Source organism: Cucurbita moschata, unplaced genomic scaffold, assembly GCF_002738365.1.
Source record: "Cucurbita moschata cultivar Rifu unplaced genomic scaffold, Cmos_1.0 Cmo_Scf00003, whole genome shotgun sequence".
In the NCBI taxonomy this organism is placed as follows: Eukaryota; Viridiplantae; Streptophyta; class Magnoliopsida; order Cucurbitales; family Cucurbitaceae; genus Cucurbita; species Cucurbita moschata.
The window spans coordinates 5,683,478-5,706,186 of NW_019268519.1; the positions used below are offsets into that span (position 1 = coordinate 5,683,478).

The 22,709-nt window shown below is 34.6% G+C and overlaps 3 protein-coding genes across 7 annotated transcripts; 1 reads left to right on the top strand and 2 right to left on the bottom strand.

The window, feature by feature from the left end:
- On the top strand, positions 1-11,440 carry LOC111441164. Its single transcript, XM_023078116.1, has 2 exons — positions 1-33; positions 11,021-11,440. Exon 2 carries the CDS (start codon positions 11,054-11,056, stop codon positions 11,213-11,215), a length of 162 nt encoding a protein of 53 aa, XP_022933884.1. The 5' UTR covers positions 1-33; positions 11,021-11,053; the 3' UTR covers positions 11,216-11,440.
- An 82-nt stretch (positions 11,441-11,522) lies between these two features.
- LOC111441163 (pentatricopeptide repeat-containing protein At5g39680) lies at positions 11,523-16,907 on the bottom strand. 4 transcript variants are annotated; one of them, XR_002710082.1, is made up of 3 exons: positions 14,230-16,907; positions 12,900-13,617; positions 11,523-11,841 (listed from the first exon to the last, which is right to left on the bottom strand). XR_002710082.1 is itself a non-coding variant. In XM_023078115.1 (2 exons), the coding sequence occupies exon 1, from the start codon at positions 16,518-16,520 to the stop codon at positions 14,385-14,387; it is 2,136 nt and encodes a 711-aa protein (XP_022933883.1). In that variant the 5' UTR covers positions 16,521-16,907; the 3' UTR covers positions 14,311-14,327; positions 14,365-14,384. The 4 variants fall into 4 exon arrangements, 1 of the variants encoding a protein (XP_022933883.1); XR_002710080.1 differs by having other exon boundaries at positions 12,900-13,648; XR_002710081.1 differs by lacking the exon at positions 11,523-11,841 and having other exon boundaries at positions 12,631-13,648.
- A 614-nt stretch (positions 16,908-17,521) lies between these two features.
- LOC111441194 (probable complex I intermediate-associated protein 30) lies at positions 17,522-22,449 on the bottom strand. Of its 2 annotated transcripts, none has more exons than XM_023078160.1 (8): positions 22,252-22,447; positions 21,697-21,797; positions 20,202-20,315; positions 19,839-19,889; positions 19,240-19,331; positions 18,629-18,709; positions 18,392-18,490; positions 17,522-18,076 (listed from the first exon to the last, which is right to left on the bottom strand). In XM_023078160.1, exons 2-8 carry the CDS (start codon positions 21,746-21,748, stop codon positions 17,888-17,890), a joined length of 678 nt encoding a protein of 225 aa, XP_022933928.1. In that variant the 5' UTR covers positions 21,749-21,797; positions 22,252-22,447; the 3' UTR covers positions 17,522-17,887. The 2 variants fall into 2 exon arrangements, with proteins under 2 accessions (XP_022933928.1, XP_022933929.1); XM_023078161.1 differs by having other exon boundaries at positions 17,936-18,076; positions 18,392-18,459; positions 22,252-22,449.
- Positions 22,450-22,709: the final 260 nt, after the last annotated feature.

The window sequence follows — 22,709 nt, forward strand, 5'->3', positions numbered from 1 at the left end:
AAGAAGAAGAAGAAGAAGAAAAAGAAAAAGAAGAAAAATGGCGAAATATAATTACTTTTTAAATGAGCTCTTTAATTTTAAATTGATTTATTTTAAATCAAGGGATTTATAGGAATATAATATGAAAAGCATATCTTGAAGGAATTATTTAATAACAAAAATTCTCATTTTTATCATACATTTTTGTGAGGGGCCAAATAAATAATTTTTTTTATAATGAAATTAAATTAATTCATACTAATTATTTTTGGTGGAAAAAAAAAGGATATTTTAATTAATTGAACATTTTGGAATTAGCATTCACATCATTGGACATGGATGAAGCCATTATGCATTACCTAACCTTGAGAAGTGACGATTTGAGGCTCCACTTGTATACTTTTCGTAGCATGTGAAAAGACTAAAATGCCCTTTACCTATTACATGCTATTAGAGATACCGTTCTTCCAGTAGCATCTCGTATGCTTGTGAAATATCATGTGGGTGTGAGTTTTCCATATTTGAAATATGACGTTAATGATACATCTTTGCTTCAAAATCATATATCAACCGAGAGAATTTACAGTAACAGAAGAAAATTAAAAGAAAAATGTTTGATAATTAAAACGTTATTTTTTTTATTATTATTATTTTCTATTACCAAAAATTATTGCCTAGAAAAAAGTGGGATTACAATAATTGATATGTTGGATTTGATAAACCCTATTATTGGTTCCATATAAGATAGAGTTTCTTTATTTGGAAAATGAATTATTCAAGAAAAATAAAAGGCTTTCAATTATGTCAATAAAAGAAAAACAAAAAGAAAAAAAAAAGCATTAAAGCTTTCCTTTTCAAGAAACTCTTCACCTATGGATTCAATTGCGCATGGCTGCTTATATCTATTTTACCGAATTTCAATCTCAAGGGCAAACTCTTCTCTTCATCCAACGGCTCTAATTCCAACGTTATTGTTAATAGATATTGTGTACTACAATTTGTTACTTATCGTCGTCAGTTTCACAGTTTTAAAATATGTCTATTACGGATAGGTTTTCATACCCTTGTAAGGAATGTTTTGTTCTCTTCTCTAACCGATACGAGATCTGATCGGTTGAAAAATGGATAAATGAATATTTTTTAAAATTGAAGAGCAAAAACTATATGCTAAGAAAAATGAGAAGAATCTAAGTAAGAGTATGAGTATGTGAGAATGAGAGAAGGAATAAGAAGAGGTAGTCACGATATTAGCACGGAGGAGGAGCCCGTGTTGGAAGTGTAGGTGAGTGGTGCTAGAAGATTCGGTTGGTCATGAGTGTGAGAGAAACTCCCCCGTCAAATATTTTGTTAGTCACACCAATAACAGATTAATCTCTATAGCTATTTAAAAATATTTCGTACAAATTGATAAATTTAGAGATCAAAAGTGTTTTTACCCTTTAAAAAATGACAAATTTGCAAACAAAGAGCGAGGAAATCTCTCTAGCCTTGTTTGTCGGTGTCGAGAGTTTGGGCAAGAGATTCGATTCCACTTGGCACGATATGAGTGGTGGAAAAGCATGAGAAATTTTAATACATGATTACTACACTCTCTTTGTTCACACCATATTTCTTTTTTGTTCTTAATATGGGTAGCTTCATATAATGTCTAGCGGATTACATGTAATTTTTAAATTACTATCAACATGACAAATAATAAAAGTCAAAATTTGTACAAAGTTGTGGACAGCTTTTTATGTGTTCGAGCAAAAGAAACTACTGAAAATTTCGACATTTATTAGATTAAAAAATAGAAAAATTGCGGTAAATTATCTACAAAAATCTTTACTCTTATCTATCCAAAAATAAATGAGAAATTTACTAGGACCGAGATTAAAATTCTCAATTCCACTTTATTTGTAGACCTCTCTAATTCTTAAACCGGTTTAAAAACTTCAAAAATAATCTTATTATTAGTACTCATTTCAAAAAAAAATTATAATAAACTTTCAAAGTAACATTAAAAAGAGAGTGATTTTGGTCCGTACATTGATAACAAAAACTTTTTTTAATAAAGGTTAAGGATATTATTACTTAACCATTGGTGTATTTTTTAATTTTTTTTTAAATTAAACTTTTTAAAATTTAAAAATATATTAGAAAGACTGTTTTGTTAAATAGTATTTTTACCATATATATATATATATATATATATATATGTGGATTATGATTTTTTATGAGTTATTATTGAACTTTAAACATCATTTTAAAAAGAAATATAAAATTTATAGATATTTTTATTATTTTAGTGTATTTAAAATATTTTATATTGCTATATTTATGACCATCCTTTTTCATTCCCTTTATTTGCCTATCTTATCAAAACTTTGCAATAATTGTATTCTATTTTTTTTCTTTTTCTTTTTTATTTAAAGGATAAATGGTTATTTTGTTTTCAAATAAAAAAGGGAAAAAAAAGTTCCATTGAGGTATAATATGTAATTTGGTAGAACTTCTCCAACCACTAAAACAAAAGATTAAAAAATATTATTATGCCAAAATATCATGATTGAAAAACATGTTTTAATTGATGGTCAATTGATATATTTAATATATGCAAACATTCATTTAAAAATAATCACATGATGTCACGAACTTCATAATTTTTTAAATTATGGGCTTGGTCTAATTGACTTGGGTGAGGAAATGAGAACATATGCAATAATGGTAGAATCAATCATTTTATAAAATATTATAGTCTTGGTCTCTACTTTTTAGTCTGAGTAGAGTTGAATGTGTACTACTTCTCTACACGTGCATATAGATCCATTAGGCAGGTTCGTATGCATACCCCTGAAATTGTCCTTCGACTAGCATATACTTACGCTGCCAGAAGCCACAGAGGGAAAGGAGCGCGCATAATATCATGGTGTACATAATATCATAAGGTATGTGTCCACACTAATGATAACGGGAAATATCTTGATGCAGATGAAATACAAAATACATGAGGTCGCCATAGTTTTAATCATGACATACACATGATGCAATTCATACCTCCATTTATCTCTATGAGACATACATACGAAACACTTGTCATATCTTTTATGATATTATGTGCACTCATTTCCCTCTGTGGCTTCTAACAGAGTGAGTGTATACTCTCGTAGAAGGGTAGGCCTAACGGTATGTATATGAGCCTACTTGGTGGGTCTATGTGTGCGTGCGTGGGTCATGTTTAGGAAAGTACTACACATCCAGCTTTGCCTGGAGTGAGAAGTAGAGACCAAAACCATGATATTCTATGAAATGATAGGTCTCACCATGATTGCATTTCTCGACCTTAATATTGGGGCTACTTACGGAGTATTTTTAAATACTCAAGCCACGTGGTACTTCTTTTCCAGGTAAAAGGTAAGACACTCTTGTATGGATGACGACATCACTGTGTGTCATAACCTCACTGAGAGAAAGTAGGTTGTGACCCCCACACGTTAAGATAGACAAGGGATGATCCTCAAGTGGTGCCCATCCGACCATGTTTAGGCCAAGATTTAGAAGTACCATGATGTGATCAAGGAGGACGATGTATCATCCAACAAACCAAGGGTGTGCATTAAAGCTAAGTTGAGGCATACACAAAGTTCGGAAGAATGAGGCGACACGAGTGTCGAAGACAAGTACCATGATTTGGTGAATAGAATTTAAAAATAAAATCGTAAATATCAAAGGACAAGAAACTCCACAAAACTTTTCCACTAACAATATATTCCCTACAATAGTAATAATAGAAAATAAGATATTTAGTGAAAATAACATTTTATATATATATATATATATATATATATATATATATATATATATATAACATTTCAAGACTTTTAACAATGGACCAAGGTAGATTAGAGATAATTTTATAAAGTTCAAACTTGAAACTAATATCATGAGCTCATATAGGTTGACTTGGATTTCAAAGGACGGAATCGAACTTTCATTAAAGGTATATTCATGACAACGACTTAAGCTAGCCAGGTAAGTGGCTTTACTATCGGTATGGTTATATTTGATGTTGACACGTGTCTATGGTTCTGCACGTGTCATATATACTAATATGTGTGAATTATCTGTGAATCGGTATGCTTATATTATGTTTATGCTATGTTATAATATGTGAATTGTATGATAATGATTATAGTACGATGTGTTTAAGGATATGTTTGAGATAGGATACGAGAAGGATGCACAAAACGAAATGTAACAATAGTTGTAAGATAGGTTTATGAAACGTTAAGGTTAGGTTACATACCGGAGTGCTATAGATAGGAGAGATTGATGAAAGAATATGTTTAGGATATGGGTAGAAAGGGATAGGTTTGTGATAGATTGATAGAACGATAGCGTTAGGATACATTCCTATGATCATATGACTAAGGTACGTTCACGTAACGATATGACTGTGATAGGTATAAGAACGTTAAGGCTATAAGTTAGAGAACGATATGACCACGAAGTGTTTACGATATGACATGTTTATGATACGATATATTGTGATGTGATGTGTTATGTTTAGATTGTTTTGTGTAACCATTGAGGTAATTGTTGTGAATTGCACGTTATGAGATGACATGTTAAAAAAATGGAGCATTATGTTATGTTTTCTAAATTGTATGTATACAACATGTTATGAATGACATGATATTACGATAAATGAAATGAAATGTAACCATGTTAGGATTATGTATGATACGTAGAGTGAAAAATGAGAAATGACATGTTAAGCATGAAAGATGATAGCGGGGTTATATTCATTAATGAGAAAAGTATAAATATTGGGGACCTCATGCATTTGGGGGGATACCCCTATTCCATCACGAGGGTACGGACGTGTACATCCAATGGCAAGGCAACGATCGTTATGTTTTGCATAGTGCTGCCGTGACGGTTACTAGTTCTAACGGGTGTCCGGCCTAAGGAGCTCCTAGAGTATGCTCGCCCGACAAGAAAAGTGGCCCAACGGTGTGCGAACTGACTAGTGAGCCCATACTCGCACATATGGGCTGTGTGTAGAGTATATTGTACACGTCCAAATTACCCGTTAGGACAGCATCGTAGGAAAATAGATTGAAAGGATAGGTCCCGTCATTGCATTCGCATGTTCTTGCATTCAACCTCCAATAGTGGAGTCACTTACTGAGTATTTCTTTAAATACTCAAGTCATATGCTACTACATTTTTCAGGTTAAGGCAAGACATTTCTGTACGGCTGACGAGGGCATCGCAACTCGAGACCATGGCACATGCATAGGATAGTGGTATTTATTTTCTTAGACTTGGCTAGAATAGGATATGTTTAACTTGAACGCTTATTTATTTTATTTAGTCTTTTGTTGTGTCGTTTTAAAGATGTTTTCGAAACATGTAAGTTCATGGCTCTGTTTTAAGATAAGGATATGTTTTATGGAATTTAAATGAAGCTTTCCGCATTCAATGTTTAGGATATGTATATATAGTAGCGACCTTAAATTAAGTAGAAAATTTCGGGTCGTTACACCGATGCTCGAGAGAACTCAAATGGATGGATGTTTGGGATGTCCCGATGAGATAATCGATAGATGGGTTCAGTTCCCAACAGATATTTCGAGCAAGCCTAGATGGTCGATGTGTCGCGAAACATGGGATGACATCACAATGCATGGATCGTATGGTAGGAAACCAAGATAACAATGAGATATGATGTGATTGTGTCGCACACGATTAAACATGCACGCACGAATGACGTGTGTGGTTGAACAAGCTTGGATTCGGCATGAGGTGTGTTCGATTGACGAAGGACGGTCTGATGAATATATGATTTAAGCTCATGAAGGTTAATATATGTTACCGTGGAAATGATTTAAGCAAATATAACTACGTTTGTCACCCCTTTTTTTCTCCAAAAAAACCCAATAATTGGTTGTTGAAAAAGAAGAGAAAAGAAGTGTATATGGGATATGTCTCTCATAAATGAGTCTTTTGATTGAATCAACTTTTTTATGTAAAAGAAAAAAGAAGTATGTATGACCCGAACCATCATAAATCTAAGTTTTTTTAAAAAAAATTGGCTTGCTTAATCACTAATTCCTTTCTTTTAATCATTAAAACTTTAAAGGTTATTGGATAATAATCTTGTTTTTCAAATATTTTGTTTTATAAAGACGTTTCAAAATATCATTTTCCTTACTTTTAGATCGAAACGGTTAATATTTTGTTTCAAATATACTCGGTAGCTTTTAAAATCGTTTTACAAATATCCTTAACTTTCAAAAGTGTTCAAAAATAGCATTGTTTTCAAAATTTTCATTAATACCCTTATTTATTTTTTTCAAAGAACCTAAAAGCATCCTTTAATTTCTTAAAAAAAAATATATATTAAAATACACTTCTGAATTAAAAAAATAGTAATAAAATACATTTATGTTTCAAAAATATTTATAAACTTTTCAAAATAACATTGCAATGTAGATAATACGATGTATTGATAGATGATTCTCGTTCATATAGTTATTGTAATAAACCCTAAATCGGATTTAGGGTATGTTTTAGAGAAAGTGCTTATTAATTTAGGGTAATAAAGTAGTGAAAGGTGGAGATTGAAGAAGTCAATATTGAAGGCTAAACTAAAGTAGAGCAAAAGATATATGAGATTGATTTTAGTGGTGTATAGTTAAAGAATTGGGCATAAAGATAGTAGAAAATACAAAACAAGAAACCCTACCTGCTCTTTTGAAGGCCATCCACAAGGTGAAACAAAAACATGATTCTTTTAGAAATATTGGATAACTTAGATAAAGCTTCAAATTCATCAAATGAACTGTTACATATGAATGGGAAACAAAGTTATTGTTAAAGATAGAGACTTTCTCTAAAGATTATGCCAATTTACGTACGAAAAAAAGAAAATATTATTGATAACGTCGACTAAATATAAATAAATGAAAATTTTATTGATATTGATGGAGACCATGCCATAAAAGTCGTACTATATATGAAAGAATGTACAGGAATTATGTATGGGTGTAATTCACAAACTTATAAAAGAATAAGAATTGTTTTCTATCGTAAATTATACTATAATTATAAGTTATGGGGACCTCATGCATATTTGTGTTTCACGTGCATTTGATACTCTCTCACTATTATGAGCATGGACGCGTACATTATGACTCATAATTTACAACATTATGTTCACCTTAATGTTGTTCGAGCTCTTCCCCTCCAGGGTGTTCAACATAGAGCCTGTTAGCCTAACCCAACGAGCTAGTCTCAAGAGGTGTGCAAGCCAAACTGAGTCATGTGTAGAAAAGTACCAAACATCCAACTTGCTCGAACTAGAAAGGTGTCAAAGGTCATGCTATGCTTTGTTAAAATGATTGACCCACCATATTGCATGTGTGTACATTCTTGTCTTAAAAGTGAGGTTACTTACTAAATATTTCTTAAAATATTCAAGTCATGTGTTATCCCATACAAATGACGATGACGTCGTGATGAAAGCTACGACATAAGGTTTGGGATACCAGCATTTATATCAATTTTAGGTCTGAATGTATGGTTTTTGAAATGCTAAGAATGTTTTAAAGTTGAGTCAACAAACGAATTTGTGTCAAATCCAAGACCACAAACAGGATAATGTTAATTTTTTTTTTGGTTTGGTACAGGTCTTTTGTTGACAGCCACATCAAAAGTCTGCATTAATTTAATTTAAAATTTGATCTTATGATTATTTCAAAAGTCTTCAAAAATTTAAAACATTTTTAAGTTTAAAGTTGAAACCAACTACTTATTAGTATATTGAGTGTTCCAACTTAGGTGTCACCTCCTAAGCTAAGATTAAGGGTTCTAAAACACTCTAATAATTCTTTAATTTCATTTTATATTGGAAATTATTTTCAAACATCATATGAGTTTTAATATGAAAATATAAAAAAACTCATATGAAAATATAAAAAAATTTTGGTCAATCTAATTAATATATGTTTATGTCACTTTCTATGTACGCTAATCTCCTCTACCATGAATTTGTATTATCATTCAAAAGAATTATGAAATATTACTTATGTAACATGACAGGAACCAACTAAATGTATCATGCCAACGAACGTGGAAGGATTTGTTCGTGGGTGACCAATGATAATTCATGAGTTATTATAGTTAAATTTATATTTTAATAATAAATTGTTCAATTTTGAGTATGGTAGAATATCTAGCACGATAAACTGAAACATGTAGGTTTTTATGTTAAATGTTGCGTTTAAAGAAACATTGTTTAGCTTTTGCAATGTCACGTGTCCTTAGGTTTTATGAAGGAAGTAGAGACTTTGTCTTGCGACTGACTATTAGCGACCACGATAAGTTCGATTTTGAAGTGCTTTTCCAATCTACCACTTATTCTATTGAACCATGCATAGCATTCTTTAACACAAATGATTAACATTTTAGGCACTACAATACCTGAACCCATGAGACAAGGTGCAATGGAGTTGAGCAACCTGTGCACCCTACTTGGCCCATGTGCCTCCTTGCAAGCCCATTTAGTCACCTAATGCTTTGGAAGCCCATTCTATACTCTAGAGTTGGTTCAACTATGTTTTTGACTCTTTTAACTTAATTAGTGATGTCTATAGAGCCCTGATTCAACCATGCTTTGGACCTCATTCAACGAGTGTTGCTCATATGCACCTGTGAATCACTCTTTCGAGTTTATACGATTGAGAAGAATACATTCTGAATGCGCTTGCAACCTATCCTAATCAACACCTACAACTTTAAGCCAAGTTAGTCGAGTTTAGCATCTACTCAACTATTTTCTAAGTGCTTCTAAGAGCCTACATGGAATACAATATAACTAATGAGCGTAGAATGTCATGAACAAATTTTTGAAATTTTGAATTTTGGCATGTAGCTAAAATTACAATTTTACAGTAAAATAAATATGATAGAGGTAAAGCAAGTCAAAAAACAGAAGAGTAGCTCATCCGAGAGATGGGACCTGTTGCTCTACATATCCACAATGTCAAAAAAGGGTGAACCACCTCCCCTAAACACAGAGTGGGTTGTGAGCAGTTAGTGAACCACTCATAACCTCGAGACACCTTAGATGCTCATATAGCAATAGAGACTAAGCTCGAACTTCTTTTGTTAGGAGTTTGCAGGCGGTTGGTTGAGGTGGATGAGTGTTTGAGAGTCGTGCGGTCATAGAGGGAGTCTTCTAACTTTATTTTATTTAGTTTTAGTTTTTGTCCTTTTAATCGGCGTCCGAATTTTAAATTTTCAAAAATTAGGTCGTGAGACTATGATAGACATAAAAGAGTTTTTGCGTTAAAAAGATTGATGAGTTTGGCAATCCAAAGCCTACAAAAAGGGTTTAACCCATGTCCCATAAGGAATTGATGTACACAAAAAATGTTATTTAAGAACTTACCAAACAAAAAGGTCCAACACAACCTCGTGCCAATTGATTTACCATTTTAAGAATTGCTATTTAATTTAGTGTTTATAAAATTAAATATTCTAATTTGATTAAATTTTAAGGCTACCCTATCAAATTTTTTTAATTTAGTTTATATGGTTATTTAAAATTCTCTACCATAAAAATCATTTATGAAAAAATTATCACTATTTATGATTTTCTTTATCGAATCATTAGGACTAAAATTTAAAATTTTATATTCATGCGACTAAATCCCAACCATTTTTCAAATTATACCTTTTCATGGTGAGATTTTATTACGTTGGATATTGGTTGCTTTGGCTTGTAATATACACCTTTATAAAAAAAATGCTTCATTCCCCTATTCAACAGTGTGAGATCTCACAATCTATTTCTCTTAGAGGCCAGCTTCTTAGCTAACATAACGTCCGATGTCTAGCTATGATACCATTTGTAACGAAGCATTCCTTGTAAGAATGTGAAAACATTTTCTTAATGGGCACGTTTCAAAATCATGAGACTGATGACAATATGTAACGGGCGGGGCATAAAGAAGGAAGAACCAGTCCCAAAAGTTACTCTAGGGATAACAGGCTGATCTTCCCCATTGAAAGATCCCCTATATGAGATGACTTCAGGGATGTACAGCAATAGAGAAATAGAGAGTACATACAAAAAAAAAAAAAAAACATTTTCAAAGCTCTACCGACCTGATATATATATGGTATAGTTTACTATATATAGCTTTACCATATTTAGCCATCTACTATATATAGCTATTTACCATATTTAGCCATCTACTATATATAGCTATTTACCATATATAGTTTTACCGAATATAGCTTTACCATATATAACTTTATTATATAAGCGTTGACCAAGCTAGAAATAAGTATCAGGCTCCATAGCCTAACAACACATTCCAGTTCAACGAGCCTAATTCTAATTGTTTTGTTCCGAAGCAACTAGCATATTGGAATCCAGTTCAACGAGCCTAATTCTAATTGTTTTGTTTCGAAGCAACTAGCATATTGGAAGATCAATCGGCCAAAATAACCATGGGCAGCTACGATATTATAAGTTTCTTCCTCTTGACCGAATCTGTAACCTTCCTTAGCACTCTCACTCAGGTTAATAGAAAGGAGGTAACAATATAGTTACTAGAAGGTAATAGAATAGACGGAGTCTCTCGTTGAAATTGTTCATTTGGAAATTTCCCGAAAAGCTAATCATAGGTTCTTCTAAAATAAATAATATCTACTAGCAATGGATTTAGACCGATATAAAATTGATCGATATAGAATCGTGAATCAAACGATGACAATCTCCTCGAATAATTTTCATTTTTTAGAAAAATCTAAACATATAAGGGAAGAACAAGTCATAATAAGTTAATAGAAAAAAAGTGAGGCCAATTGATAAATAAATAACAACAACAACAATAGTAATAGTAAACCTATGGACAGCATTTATGATTTGTATATTGTATGGTTTTGATTAAACAAACCATTGTTCACACATTGTCTCTTTCTACAAAGTTGACTTTTGATGTTGGCTAAAGGAAGGTGCGTAAAGACAAGAGTTTCATTAAATAAGAAGAAGAAGAAGAAGAGGAAGAGGAAGAAGATGAATCAGAATCTGAGCTCTCTCCTGATAGGTCTCGTGGGCGCAGCCCTGACTTTGTCAGCTTATTCACAGACATGGGTTTCTCCAACTGAGTGCATCACAGCCGGCCTTCTCGTTCTCGTTTTTGGTCTTCTTGTCAATGAAGGTTTCATCTCCATTTAGCTTCTTCTTTCATTTGGGTAATATTTTGTGTGTATCTTAGCCTATAAGGTTATGATCTTTCAGTGATCTCCATGGATCCATAATCATTTGGTCAATCTATGTGAATCTTGCGGTTTTAATGAGTTGATGTGATGCTTCTATTAGTTTCTTTGTTTGAATTGTTATGTCAGAAAATATTGAGGATCTCATCAAAGGGCTATATGCACTTAATGGGTATTAGTATTTGAAGAAATGTTTGAGTTTTTGAGCCTTACAAGCCATTGATCTTTTCTGGTTTACACAACAGTATCACGACGATAATTAAGTGTACAAACAAATATAAACTATTGTTTGGTTAGATCATGAACCAAAAACAAAATAGGAGCTAAATAATCTAACTAAACAAATAGATACGGTGAGATCCCTTGACAGTGAGAGAGAACAGAGCATTGTTTATAAGAGTGTAAAAAGGATAAAAAAACTCTTTTAAAGTAGACGCGAAATTCGAAAGAGAAAGCCTAGAGAAGCCAATATCAGTAGACAAATGGTAACGGAACTAGACATCGGATAATGTGTCAGCAAAGAAACTAAGCCCCAAAGTATGCCAGCAAGGATGGTGGGCCTCGAAAGGGATGAATTAGAGGGTCCTACATCGATTGGAGAAAGGATGAATTAGAGAGGTGAATTGTGAGATCCTACATTAGATACAAAAGAGAACTAAAGCATTATTTACAAGGATGTGTAAACTTTTTCACATGTTTTTTTTTACTTTGAAAAGAAATCTAAAAGTTCAAAAAGGACAATATCTACTAACGAGCGGGCTTCAGCTGTTAGAGAAAGCGTTCACCAAATGGATGAATTTGGGAATGATGTTCATCAATAAACACCTAGCATGAAAGAAGGAGGAAGTTACATAGCCAGAGACGACTTGCCGACCAAATAAAGAAGCCCTCATTCATTTAAATGGTTGCCGGCAAGTCATCCTTGGCTGCACTACTTTGAAGCCTCCTTCCCACATGCAAGAGCTTTGATGAAAAGTAGCATAAATACATATATATATATATATATATATATATATATATACACACATATAAACAGAAACTGTCAAATGATGAGGAGCAGAGAATTAAGAGAAAAAGAGAGGGTTTTGGCAAGAAAAGGCAAGGGAGAAAGAAGGAAGAAGAAGAGGATTGGTGGACAGGAGAAGGACCAATGGAGTTTATGAAGGGAAATGGAAACTGAAACACTCCAAAAAGTTTAAAATTTTGAGAAGATTTTGTGGGATTGAGAGTGGTTCTAATAAAGCAGTTCAATGTATTAAATGATTGTTAGGCTTTTTACAGAGCTTATAGGACAGGACAGAACTGAGCAGTCAGTCAGGCAAGGAGAGGTCAATGTTGTGTCCTTTTAACCAAAATGCAAGGGAAATACAGTTCGTGTAAAGTGAACTTTGGATCTTGTTGGGATGTGATGGGATTGGATGACACTCAAGTCTTGACATTCCCTTACATCTCCTACAACATAGTTACATTATTTATTTCTCGTTTCTAAAAGTGAAAGTTATCTCTACCTACCAACACAAGTCCTTCCACCATACTTTGTTAGTCACAGGCATATCAGAAAAATTACTAGTCTAAATTGTTGAATAATGAAACTCGACATATAATTTTGATGAAATTTCTTACATTAGAGATTAAATTATTACCAGTATAATGACGGGTATCCTTATAAGTCTGGGAGAAAAGTGCCCCTCAATCGAAGCAACCGTTCAAGTGTTGGCAACCATTGGTATAAGGTCTGTATTTGAATACCATGATTCAGGCAGTTTCGCAAGCATTCTTTGAGCCTCTCCCAAGTTTCATGTAGCGATTCCTCCTCCCACTGCTAGAATGAATGAAGTGATTTAGCTTTGAAGCGTTGGCAATCTTTGAGAGCAGAAAATGCTCTGTCAAAAACTACTGAACCAAATCATTCCAACAGCTCATAACTCCTGCGGTTACTGCACATTCAGCCTCAGATACTAACAATATGCATTCCAACAAGCGTTGTATAACCAAAAGAAGATTATGCTCCTTTCAAGTTAACCATAAAGTAGATTTAACGCACAGCCCCAAGGATCTTAGCTTTGCCTCTAAAACAGGTTCCCATCACAGCATCAAGCAGCCAATCTTCGACCTTTTTAGGGAGGCAAATCCAGAGATCGATCTATCTTTTTTGTCTCTTAGTCAATGAGCCATTCAAGTCATAGCCATAATCACCCTCCTCCCAAAGGACTTCCTTTCTTGGTTGAACTGCCGTGCCACTGTTGCAAGAATGAAGTATTTCTTTGGTCGGAGGGAATCCACACAAGCCCACCAATTAATGTAGGCAGAGATGTAATCTTCCAATTAATCAAGTTTTCTAGAGTCACCCCAACTAAATAGCTACATGTTCAACCACTGGAAAAGTAGAAACCTATGAGATCCTATATTGGTTGTTGAGGAGGAGATCGAAGCATTCTTTATAAGGGTATGGGAACCTCTACCTTGAAGACGCGTTTTAAAAATCTTGAGGGAAAGTCCGAAAGGCAAAGGACAATATCTATTAGCGGTGGATTTAGGCTGTTACAAATGGTATTACAGCCAGACACTGGGCAATGTGCTAGCAAAGAAGGTTAAGCTTTGAAGGGGGTGGACAAGAGACGGTGTGCCAATAAGGACGCTGGACCCTGAAGGGGGGTGGATTGGGGTCCCACATTGATTGGAGAAAGGAATGAGTGCCAGCGAGAACGTTGAGCCCTGAAAGAGGGTGGATTGTGAGATCCCATATTGATTGGGGAGGAGAACGAAGCATTCTTTATAAGGGTGTTGAAACCTCTCCCTAGAAGATGCGTTTTATAAATCTTGAAGTGAAGCCCGAAAGGGAAAGCTCAAAGAAGACAATATCTGCTAGTGGTAGACTTGGGCCGTTATAAAACTAGTTGAAATATTAAATGACATCGGTAGATATTAGGAAAAATGAAAATATAAGAAAACTGGTATTGACAACTCACATACCCGACGTGCAGACCTAGTCGGCTCAACTTGTGTCATGTGTGCCTAATACCAGCCTGAAATAGTAGAGTATATTGATATCTCTGCTACCACAGAATCATGGCTCGCAACCTTTTATCATCAAAACATCCAAGCCATTGAGAAACTTATCAAAATTTTCACCAATAATCTCCACACGAGCAAAAACCATCTTGAAAATGATGGAAACGGTTGGCATCTCTAACAATTATAGTCCTATTTGCAAGCTTTGAAATAAGTTTGATAGCAGTGTGACAATCATCGCACATCCTAAGGTTCTTAATCACCCGAATCGGTGCACCTGATGGTAATTTCATCAGGCCATATGCTACAGCAAGCTTCTCGCTATGATAGCTAAGATTGTCGAGCTTTTGCTCATCCTCAATATCGTGCAACACACCAGCAATATCAGGAACATACCCCAATGGTCGAATCTTGGTTAACAAGTCCCTTACCATTTCATAAATCTGACTCGACTCGGGGTGTTTATTATCTTCGGATGTAAAAACGTGGGCAATATTTCTTATTTCTAACCAGCTCACTCCAGGTTCTTTCTTCACATTTCTTTCTCTCATCAATTTTCGAACCTTAACGACACCGTCCCATCTCCTAACTCTCGCATGCATGTTTGATAACAGAATATAAGATCCTACATCCTCATGATCCATCTGTAGTAAGTACTCTGCTATTTGTTTCCCTTTATCATAATTTCTATGAACATAACAAGCATTGAGAAGGGTGCGCCATGCAACAACGTCCCAATTGATTGGATTCGACCTCATAAAATTCTCAGCTTCATCGAGTCGTCCAGATCTACTTAGAAGTCCAACAATGCAGGTATAGTGTTCCAACCCAGGAACAATACCAAATTGTTTCATCAAATGATTAAAATAGTACAATCCTTCATCTACCAAACTTAAATGGGCACAAGCAGAAAGAACACCAATAAAGGTCACATAATTGGGACATTCTCGAGCAGTCAACATGTCGTGGAATATGTTCAACGCTTCCTTACCGATACAATGGTGAGAGTGACCAGTTATTATCGCATTCCAGGTAATGGAATCACAACACTTCATGTTTGAGAACACGCATTGTGCTGCTAAAATGTCCCCACTCTTGGAATACATTATGATCAAGGCATTCCCTACTATAACATTGCCCTTGAGACCAGATTTTTCGGCACGAGCATGTAACTGATCACCATGGCTTAGTGCGGACAAACCTGCAGCAGAGTTTAACAACACAGCCAGTGTATATTCATTAGGAGGAATATGATCAATTTCCATCTTTGAAAACAGATTCAATGCTTCTTCAAAGAATCCATTCTGAAAATAAGCTGCCATGATTGCTGTCCAAGAAACAACATTTCGGTTTTGCAACTGATCAAAAAAGGCTCTTCCACTCAACACATTACCACATTTCCCATACATATCAATGATAGAACTTCCAATATAGACATCGTAGTCGATATCACTTTTCAACATTCGAGCATGAACATGCTTACCGAATTTTAAATCTTTAAGACTAGCACAAATGCGAAAAATCGTAACGAAAGTGGCGTTATTCCATTTTGTGCCTTCACCAATCATTAACTTCAGAACTTCTATAGCTTCTCTCACATGTGAATGCTCTAGAAGCCCATTTAGAACCAAATTATAACAAAATACGTCATAACCTGGCACAGTATCTAATATCTTCAATGCTGCTCTTACATCTGAACACTTAGAGTACATCTGAATAAGTGCATTCTTAACATATTGATGAAGCTCCAATCCAGACTTTAAGGAAAACCCATGGCACTGCCTCCCCTCTACATACATTTGACTATCACGACAAGAAGATATAACAGTGGCAATCACATATTCATTGGGGAAAATATTATCCTTCACTATCATCTTTTTGAACAACTCAAAAACTTCCAAGGGACTCCCATTTTGCATATACCCAGCCATTAAAGCACACCAAGAAACCACATTTCTTTTCGACATTCTATCGAACATCTGCCGAGCAATGAATAGTTCATCACATTTCACATACAAATTAATAAGAGAATTAATTTGGTTTACCCTGCAGTCTCCAGGGAGGCGATTGGTAATGATCAAATGGGCATGGATTGTTCTACCAAATTTTAAGTTTTTGGCGTCTGCAGCCACTTTCAAGAGCTTCATTGGGTCCAGGAGAGGAGAAGCCAAGTCATTGGACTTAGATAGAAATGGCGTGAATTTGACAGGAGCAAGGCTACTAATTGGTACTGGTAGCTTTAACATAGCCATTGCAATGCTTTGAATTTCTAGTTAGAAGTAATTGCTTTTAAGGTTATGCAAAGCTTTTTGGCAGAATCCATCGATCCGCTCATCCTCAGAACAAGCTCAATCCTACTAACTACACCAGTGGAAGGCAGTAATTCCCAAGTATAATGAACAAAAATAAATAAATAAATGATTTTTATAAACCGAAAACCATACCGAAGAATACCCAGCTAACAAATTGCACAGAAAAATTCCAGCAAAAAGATGTCTACTACCTCCATATCATTAGGCAGCCCGTGTTTATCTTTTGTATGAACCCCAAAATATCAGTCGGCAATTACCAGCAACGATTCGCCGTCTCCTCGCAGCCGCAACCATCTATCTGTTCTAACGATTTGTGGTGAGGTTGAATCCCGGTTCGTTGCCGTGGGTTTGCACATGCCACATAGTAAACCAATGATTTCCGGTTTATAAAATTGAAGACCGAACGGTCCAAACCGTACCCACGGTTGGGAAAACCGATTTTCTTTGTTTTCTTGACCAAAGTTTCGTGTCTAAACCAGTTAAACTATACTCAAATTTAGATGATTTCAAACTTTCAAAATTCTTTTTATAGTACTCTTTATCTTTGGCGGAATATATTTTAATAAAATGTGTGCTCATGAGGTTCGACTAAAATCAGTAAGACACCTTATGTGCTCTTGAAGTTCGACTAAAATCAATTAGACCTCTTACCGTTGCATACATTTTTAAACTTTTAACTTAAATTTTAAATAAGATATATGATATACTAACAACTCTTCTCCACTAGAAAAAGATGGCATTGATACAATATCGATATAGCTAAAATAGGTTGACTATAAGTTTTCTAACCTTTTTTCGTGTCAAATTTAGGAAAACATGTGACGGCGGTTGATGGATAGCAACCACTAAACTTAGAAAAAGATGAAAATGGTGTAGAAATATTGAAATTTTTGCAATCTTTGGTACTACCCTCTACATATTCATCTAGCATTTATGTAGGGTTGGAGAATCGAACCATGCAGAAAAAGCATCGTGTTCATTTATTTGTGTATTTTCGCATGTCTCCAACCATACGTGCCTAACCCAAATACAAAGTAGATAAAATAAATAAGGTGTCTATAAGAGCTTTAGGTCAAGCCCATCTTGTAGTCTTCCCTTCCCTTCAAACATACATGGCACCTTCAATGCACAAACATCCAGGTTGGGCTCTGTATTTTTATGTTCTAAACTACCTTCTTCAAACAACAGAAGAAGCGTGGACCAGAATTTGGTTCCAAAATTGATTCTTTTTTTCTTCGTTGGATGTGCGAATTATGTTACTCTCTTAAGCACAAAACGGCATGAAAGAGTACCAAACAGCAACTCACTTACTGAGTTCTTAAGGCTTTGATCCAATCAATTTCCAGATTGAAGTCACCGGGGCCAGATCTTGCACCTGGAACGCCAGCAGCAGCATTCACTGATAAAGACATGCTTACAATACGAGATGGGTTCATTTCCATCTCTGTATCTATTATATTCCCTCTCCATGTTGGTAAATATCGATCAAGAGGAATCTGAAAATTCAGACAAAATGGAATGGTTAGTTTTAGTTAGCTTGAACTCAACCACATCACAATCATCTACTTTTATATATTTGTTGAACTCAAATAACATACTTCCTATGTACAAGAAGAAAATTAAATTAAGGCTATGGTGCTAATTAATACTGTCATAAAAACCCAAATCAAAAGTAAAAATGTTCATATATTTTCATTAAGGTTTTGTTCTTTCCAAGATTCAAAGTTCGAGCATTCATACAACAGTATACCATAATTGCCAATAAGCCATATAAACGATTTGCAAGCTACAAGATGTGGAAGGCCACTTGCCTTGGCAATATACCAATCATCTTTAGGGGCTAGAACAAATGCTTGCCATGAATTATCTTCCTCTTGTCCTGGTGAGTTTACCCAATTCTCAGTATAAATCTGTGGAGAAGTTTGCAGATATTCATGTAAATGCTTCAAATTTTCAGTTGCCTAAACAAGGCAAAGCACATACAATCAAATCTTTTTGCCTTTACACTCATTACCTAGGGGGAAAAAAGAAAAGAAAAACGAACTTACAGTGGATATATAGCATCTTCCATCTCCTTTAAGCCTCAAAGCAATGGAATCATACAAATCCAAATTAATGAAGCCATCAAACTGAAGTAGATAACATAGAAGATCAAGAATTAGCCAAAGAACGAAAAAAAAAAATATTGTTGACATAATGGAAACCTCTTAGGAACAAATTCATTTTTAAATTTAGCATGAGGAGGTTCAAAAGCTACACTTAAATTATCTTTGGGGAGTATATAAGGAGATATGGAGAACAGAGATTCGAGGGAAAATAACCTATGGGTGCACTGAAACCAAAAGAAAGAGGTGCCGACTTTCTAGGCATTTTCATAACATTTATGACACTCTTTCCATTTAGGGAATGTCTAAGGAATCTTGATTGTCAATCTGTAGACCATGATATACAATTCTTCTTAAGGAGTTTAAATGACGTTGTAAGGTAAGATAACCAAATATCAAGAGCTGGTGACAGGCAGTTATGTTTTAAGGTAAAAGAGTTGATTAATCTTGTAGCCCAGCAAGTCAGCAGGTACACGTTCAAATCTAGTATAACAACAACAGCAACACCAAATATTTTTTAAAAAAATCTAAAAACAAGCAAGAATATGTTTCACCTTTTTGGAGCGCATTCCACAAAAACCACTCCTGTTTATGTTCCATTTTGAATTCTCATTTACATCCAAGGAGAGCTTCCCAGAGAATATTCCTATAATAAATAAAAGGTTGATACATATGCATTTGACGGACTATAGAGCAAGTTATAATTTTGCCATGTCTTTTTGCACGAATATAGTAGAAAGAAAATATCAATCCACACCAAGTAAACTGATTATGCTATTACAAGATTTCTTCAGCCTCCTAAGTTAGAGAGTAAATAGTGTGTTCCCCAAACTTGCTACAGAATTAGTAATGGCACCTCATCTATGATCATCGTGCTTTTCCGTTGTCCATAACTACATAACTTTTCCTATAATTTTTATGAGACTTGCTAAGAAAAACCATTCCAATCACTGTCATACATTCGGACCGCACAAAGCTTTACGCAGTGTTTCAGGAAAAATGTATCTTTTCTAATGATGAAAACGTGAGAGAAAACAATGCATTTGTGAAATATATGTTTTGGAGAGATAAAAGAATGTATAGCATAGAGTATACCAACAACCCTGAAGCTTATAATATGCATTTAAATGAAGAGATAAAATCTGCTATGTACCTCGTAGCTCATTTCCAGTTTCAGTGATCTCCAAAGATGCTGTAGACATTCCTGGAAACAATCCAATGAAGAAAACTAAATATTTTATTGCAGAGTTTATTAAAATGGATCCTTAAACAACTTACTATTTGTCCTTGTCAAAAGTTATTGATGACAATTGAGCAAACAAGAGGATTATAGCTAATAAATGGACTTGAACTGTTTTGCATTTCTATTTCACTTCTAAAAAAATTATGAAAAAAACTTGAAATGGGGGGAAAAGAAGTGAAAATGCACTGACACCAAATCAGAATGCTAAAGGTCTATTTTTCCCCCTTATGGAGAAATATAAAGAAATAAGGATAAACATACACATGCACGTACCTCCATACTCCGAATCTGAATATAAATGCCACTTCTTAACTTCTTGCTTGGAATTGAAACTAAAGATGTATTTTTCAGTAGGTGGTATCCAGTCTTCAACATTCCAAGCGAGAGCTGTAATATGACATCCAAAAAAACAAAAGAAAAGGCATAAATAGATATCAATCATACAGGTAGCATATACAACTTAGGGGTAGAGAAGGTAACATTTTTCTATAACATGATACAAACTTCTAATCGATAAATGAAAAGGAACAAATTGTTCAAATGGTACAAACTCCAATACAGAGTGAGAAAGCACAAAGAAAAGAAAAAGGGAAATGAAAACAAAAGAACGAACGAGGAATATCATCCAAAACAAAATAAGAGATATAAAAGACTTAAAATAGAGGAGCTACAGAAAAATCCAGCTGGTCAAATCTGATAACCCCTTAGAAAATCCCAATGGAAACTTCAAGGATCTTTAATGTGAGATCCCACGTCGATTGGAGAGGGGAACGAAGCATTTTTTATAAGGGTGTGGAAAGCTCTCCCTAGCAGATACGTTTTAAAAATCTTGAGGGAAAGCCAAAACAGGACAATATCTACTAGAAGAGTGTTTGGGCTGTTACAAACTCCCATTCAAGTCTTTCATTCCCCGCTTTCTGTCCATATCTAGTCCCTTAAAACGCGTTCTTCTCTAATGATAGAAAGAGGTAATAAATAGGGAAAGAAGACTAAAAAAGACTCCTAGCAAGTAGTACCTCCACGTCCTGAGGCAATGCACCACGGCTGTCATCTCTTTCTCTGTCCCGAAGGAGAGCTATTTTTAAGCAGGTAAAGGGCTAGTAGTGAGGGTCTTCCATCAATTTTCCCGTGGCTTGAGTTCTGAGACAAAGATCAATTTGTAACAGCCCATGCACACCGCTAGCAGATATTGTCCTCTTTAAACTTTTCCTTTCGGGCTTCCCCACAATGTTTTTAAAAAACATATACTAGGGAGAAGTTTTCACACCCTTATAAATAATGTTTTGTTCCCCTCTCCAACTGATATGGGATCTCACAATCTACCCTCCTTTGGGGGCCAGCGTCATCGCTGGCATTCATTTCCCTCTCCAATCGATGTGGGATCTCACAATCCACCCTCCTTCAGGGCCCAGCATCCTCGATGGCACTCGTTCCTCTCTCCAATCGATATGAAATCTCACATTTAACTTCAAACTCAGCATCAAGAAGCACGGCTAACAAATCTATAATTCCTTGTGAAACTATTCCAATTCCAAATCTATAAAATCAAACCAGCCGATGAGATTTTCAAAGAAGACTGCTAATGACTCAACAGAGGCCCCATTGCAAAACTTGGACGGGGGTAATGGGAGTCCCTTGAAAAATATCTTCTCAAAACTCCTTAGAAGAATTCCATAACCACAATAAGAAGGTATAAAGCTCACTGAATAATTATTTATATACAGATAATTCTGAAGCTTGCAGATAAAATAATAGTGGTTAAAATAACCTTTTTTTGTTGAATTTACAGAAGCTTGCCAGAGTGCTCGCAGTTTTGACATCTTTCATACACACTAAAGCTCTTAAAACAAATGAGAAGGCACTTCAGACCTGAATAGCCATGAAAGAAGATACAAATCCATAGATTACAAAATAGAATTTCCTCCAAAACAAACAAGTGACACTAAATTAGAAACATATAGTGAAAGTTATGGGTACCCAACCCTAGAAAATGGGCATCTTATCTGTAGAAATAGATTCAATTAAAGCCAGGCAGTGTCCCTAGTTCCGTTTTGATCATGAGAAGATTACGAAGAGTATCAAATATCAATTGCTATTCTTCTCTTAGGAATCAAAAAGCTCATGAGAAAAACAACTGAAGATGAGTTGAAGAATGAATCAAAATAACTGCAGCATTGCCAAATTTGTGATTGTTTGTCCACATCCAAATGTAACTCATACAGCATATGAAAACATGATTCAAATCAAAGAAATAGAGGAGGGGAAGGGAGGAGAGTATATAGAGCATAAATCAAATAAAACATATGAAAATCAGAACATCAACCTTACGAGTTCGGGGGGAGAGGGAAAGAATCAAGTAGTGGAGGAAGTTAGGGGCGCTCTAGGGTTGGAGCTTTAACTGAAACTCGAAGGAGATGAGTGTCGGAAGAGCCGAAGAGCGAAGAAACGGAGACGGAGAAATGAATTAAAGAAAGAAAGACGCTTGGAAGTTGAAACCAAGGCAGTTCCTTTTCCCTAAACCCCCCCTTAACCAGAAACTTTTAACTTTAATTTTCTTTATATTAAAAAAAAAAAAAAAAAAAAATCTAACATATTTAATTTTTTTTTTTAAAAAAAAAAATTATTGATATTCTTCGACTTTTAAATTTTTTTTAAAAAAATTTAGAAATAATTTATAAGAATTTATATGAGTTAAAAAAGGGTTAATATTACTTTAAAATTTTCATAAGTATTTTTAAATATAGTACCTACTTTAAATTATTTGAGATATTTCTTTCATTA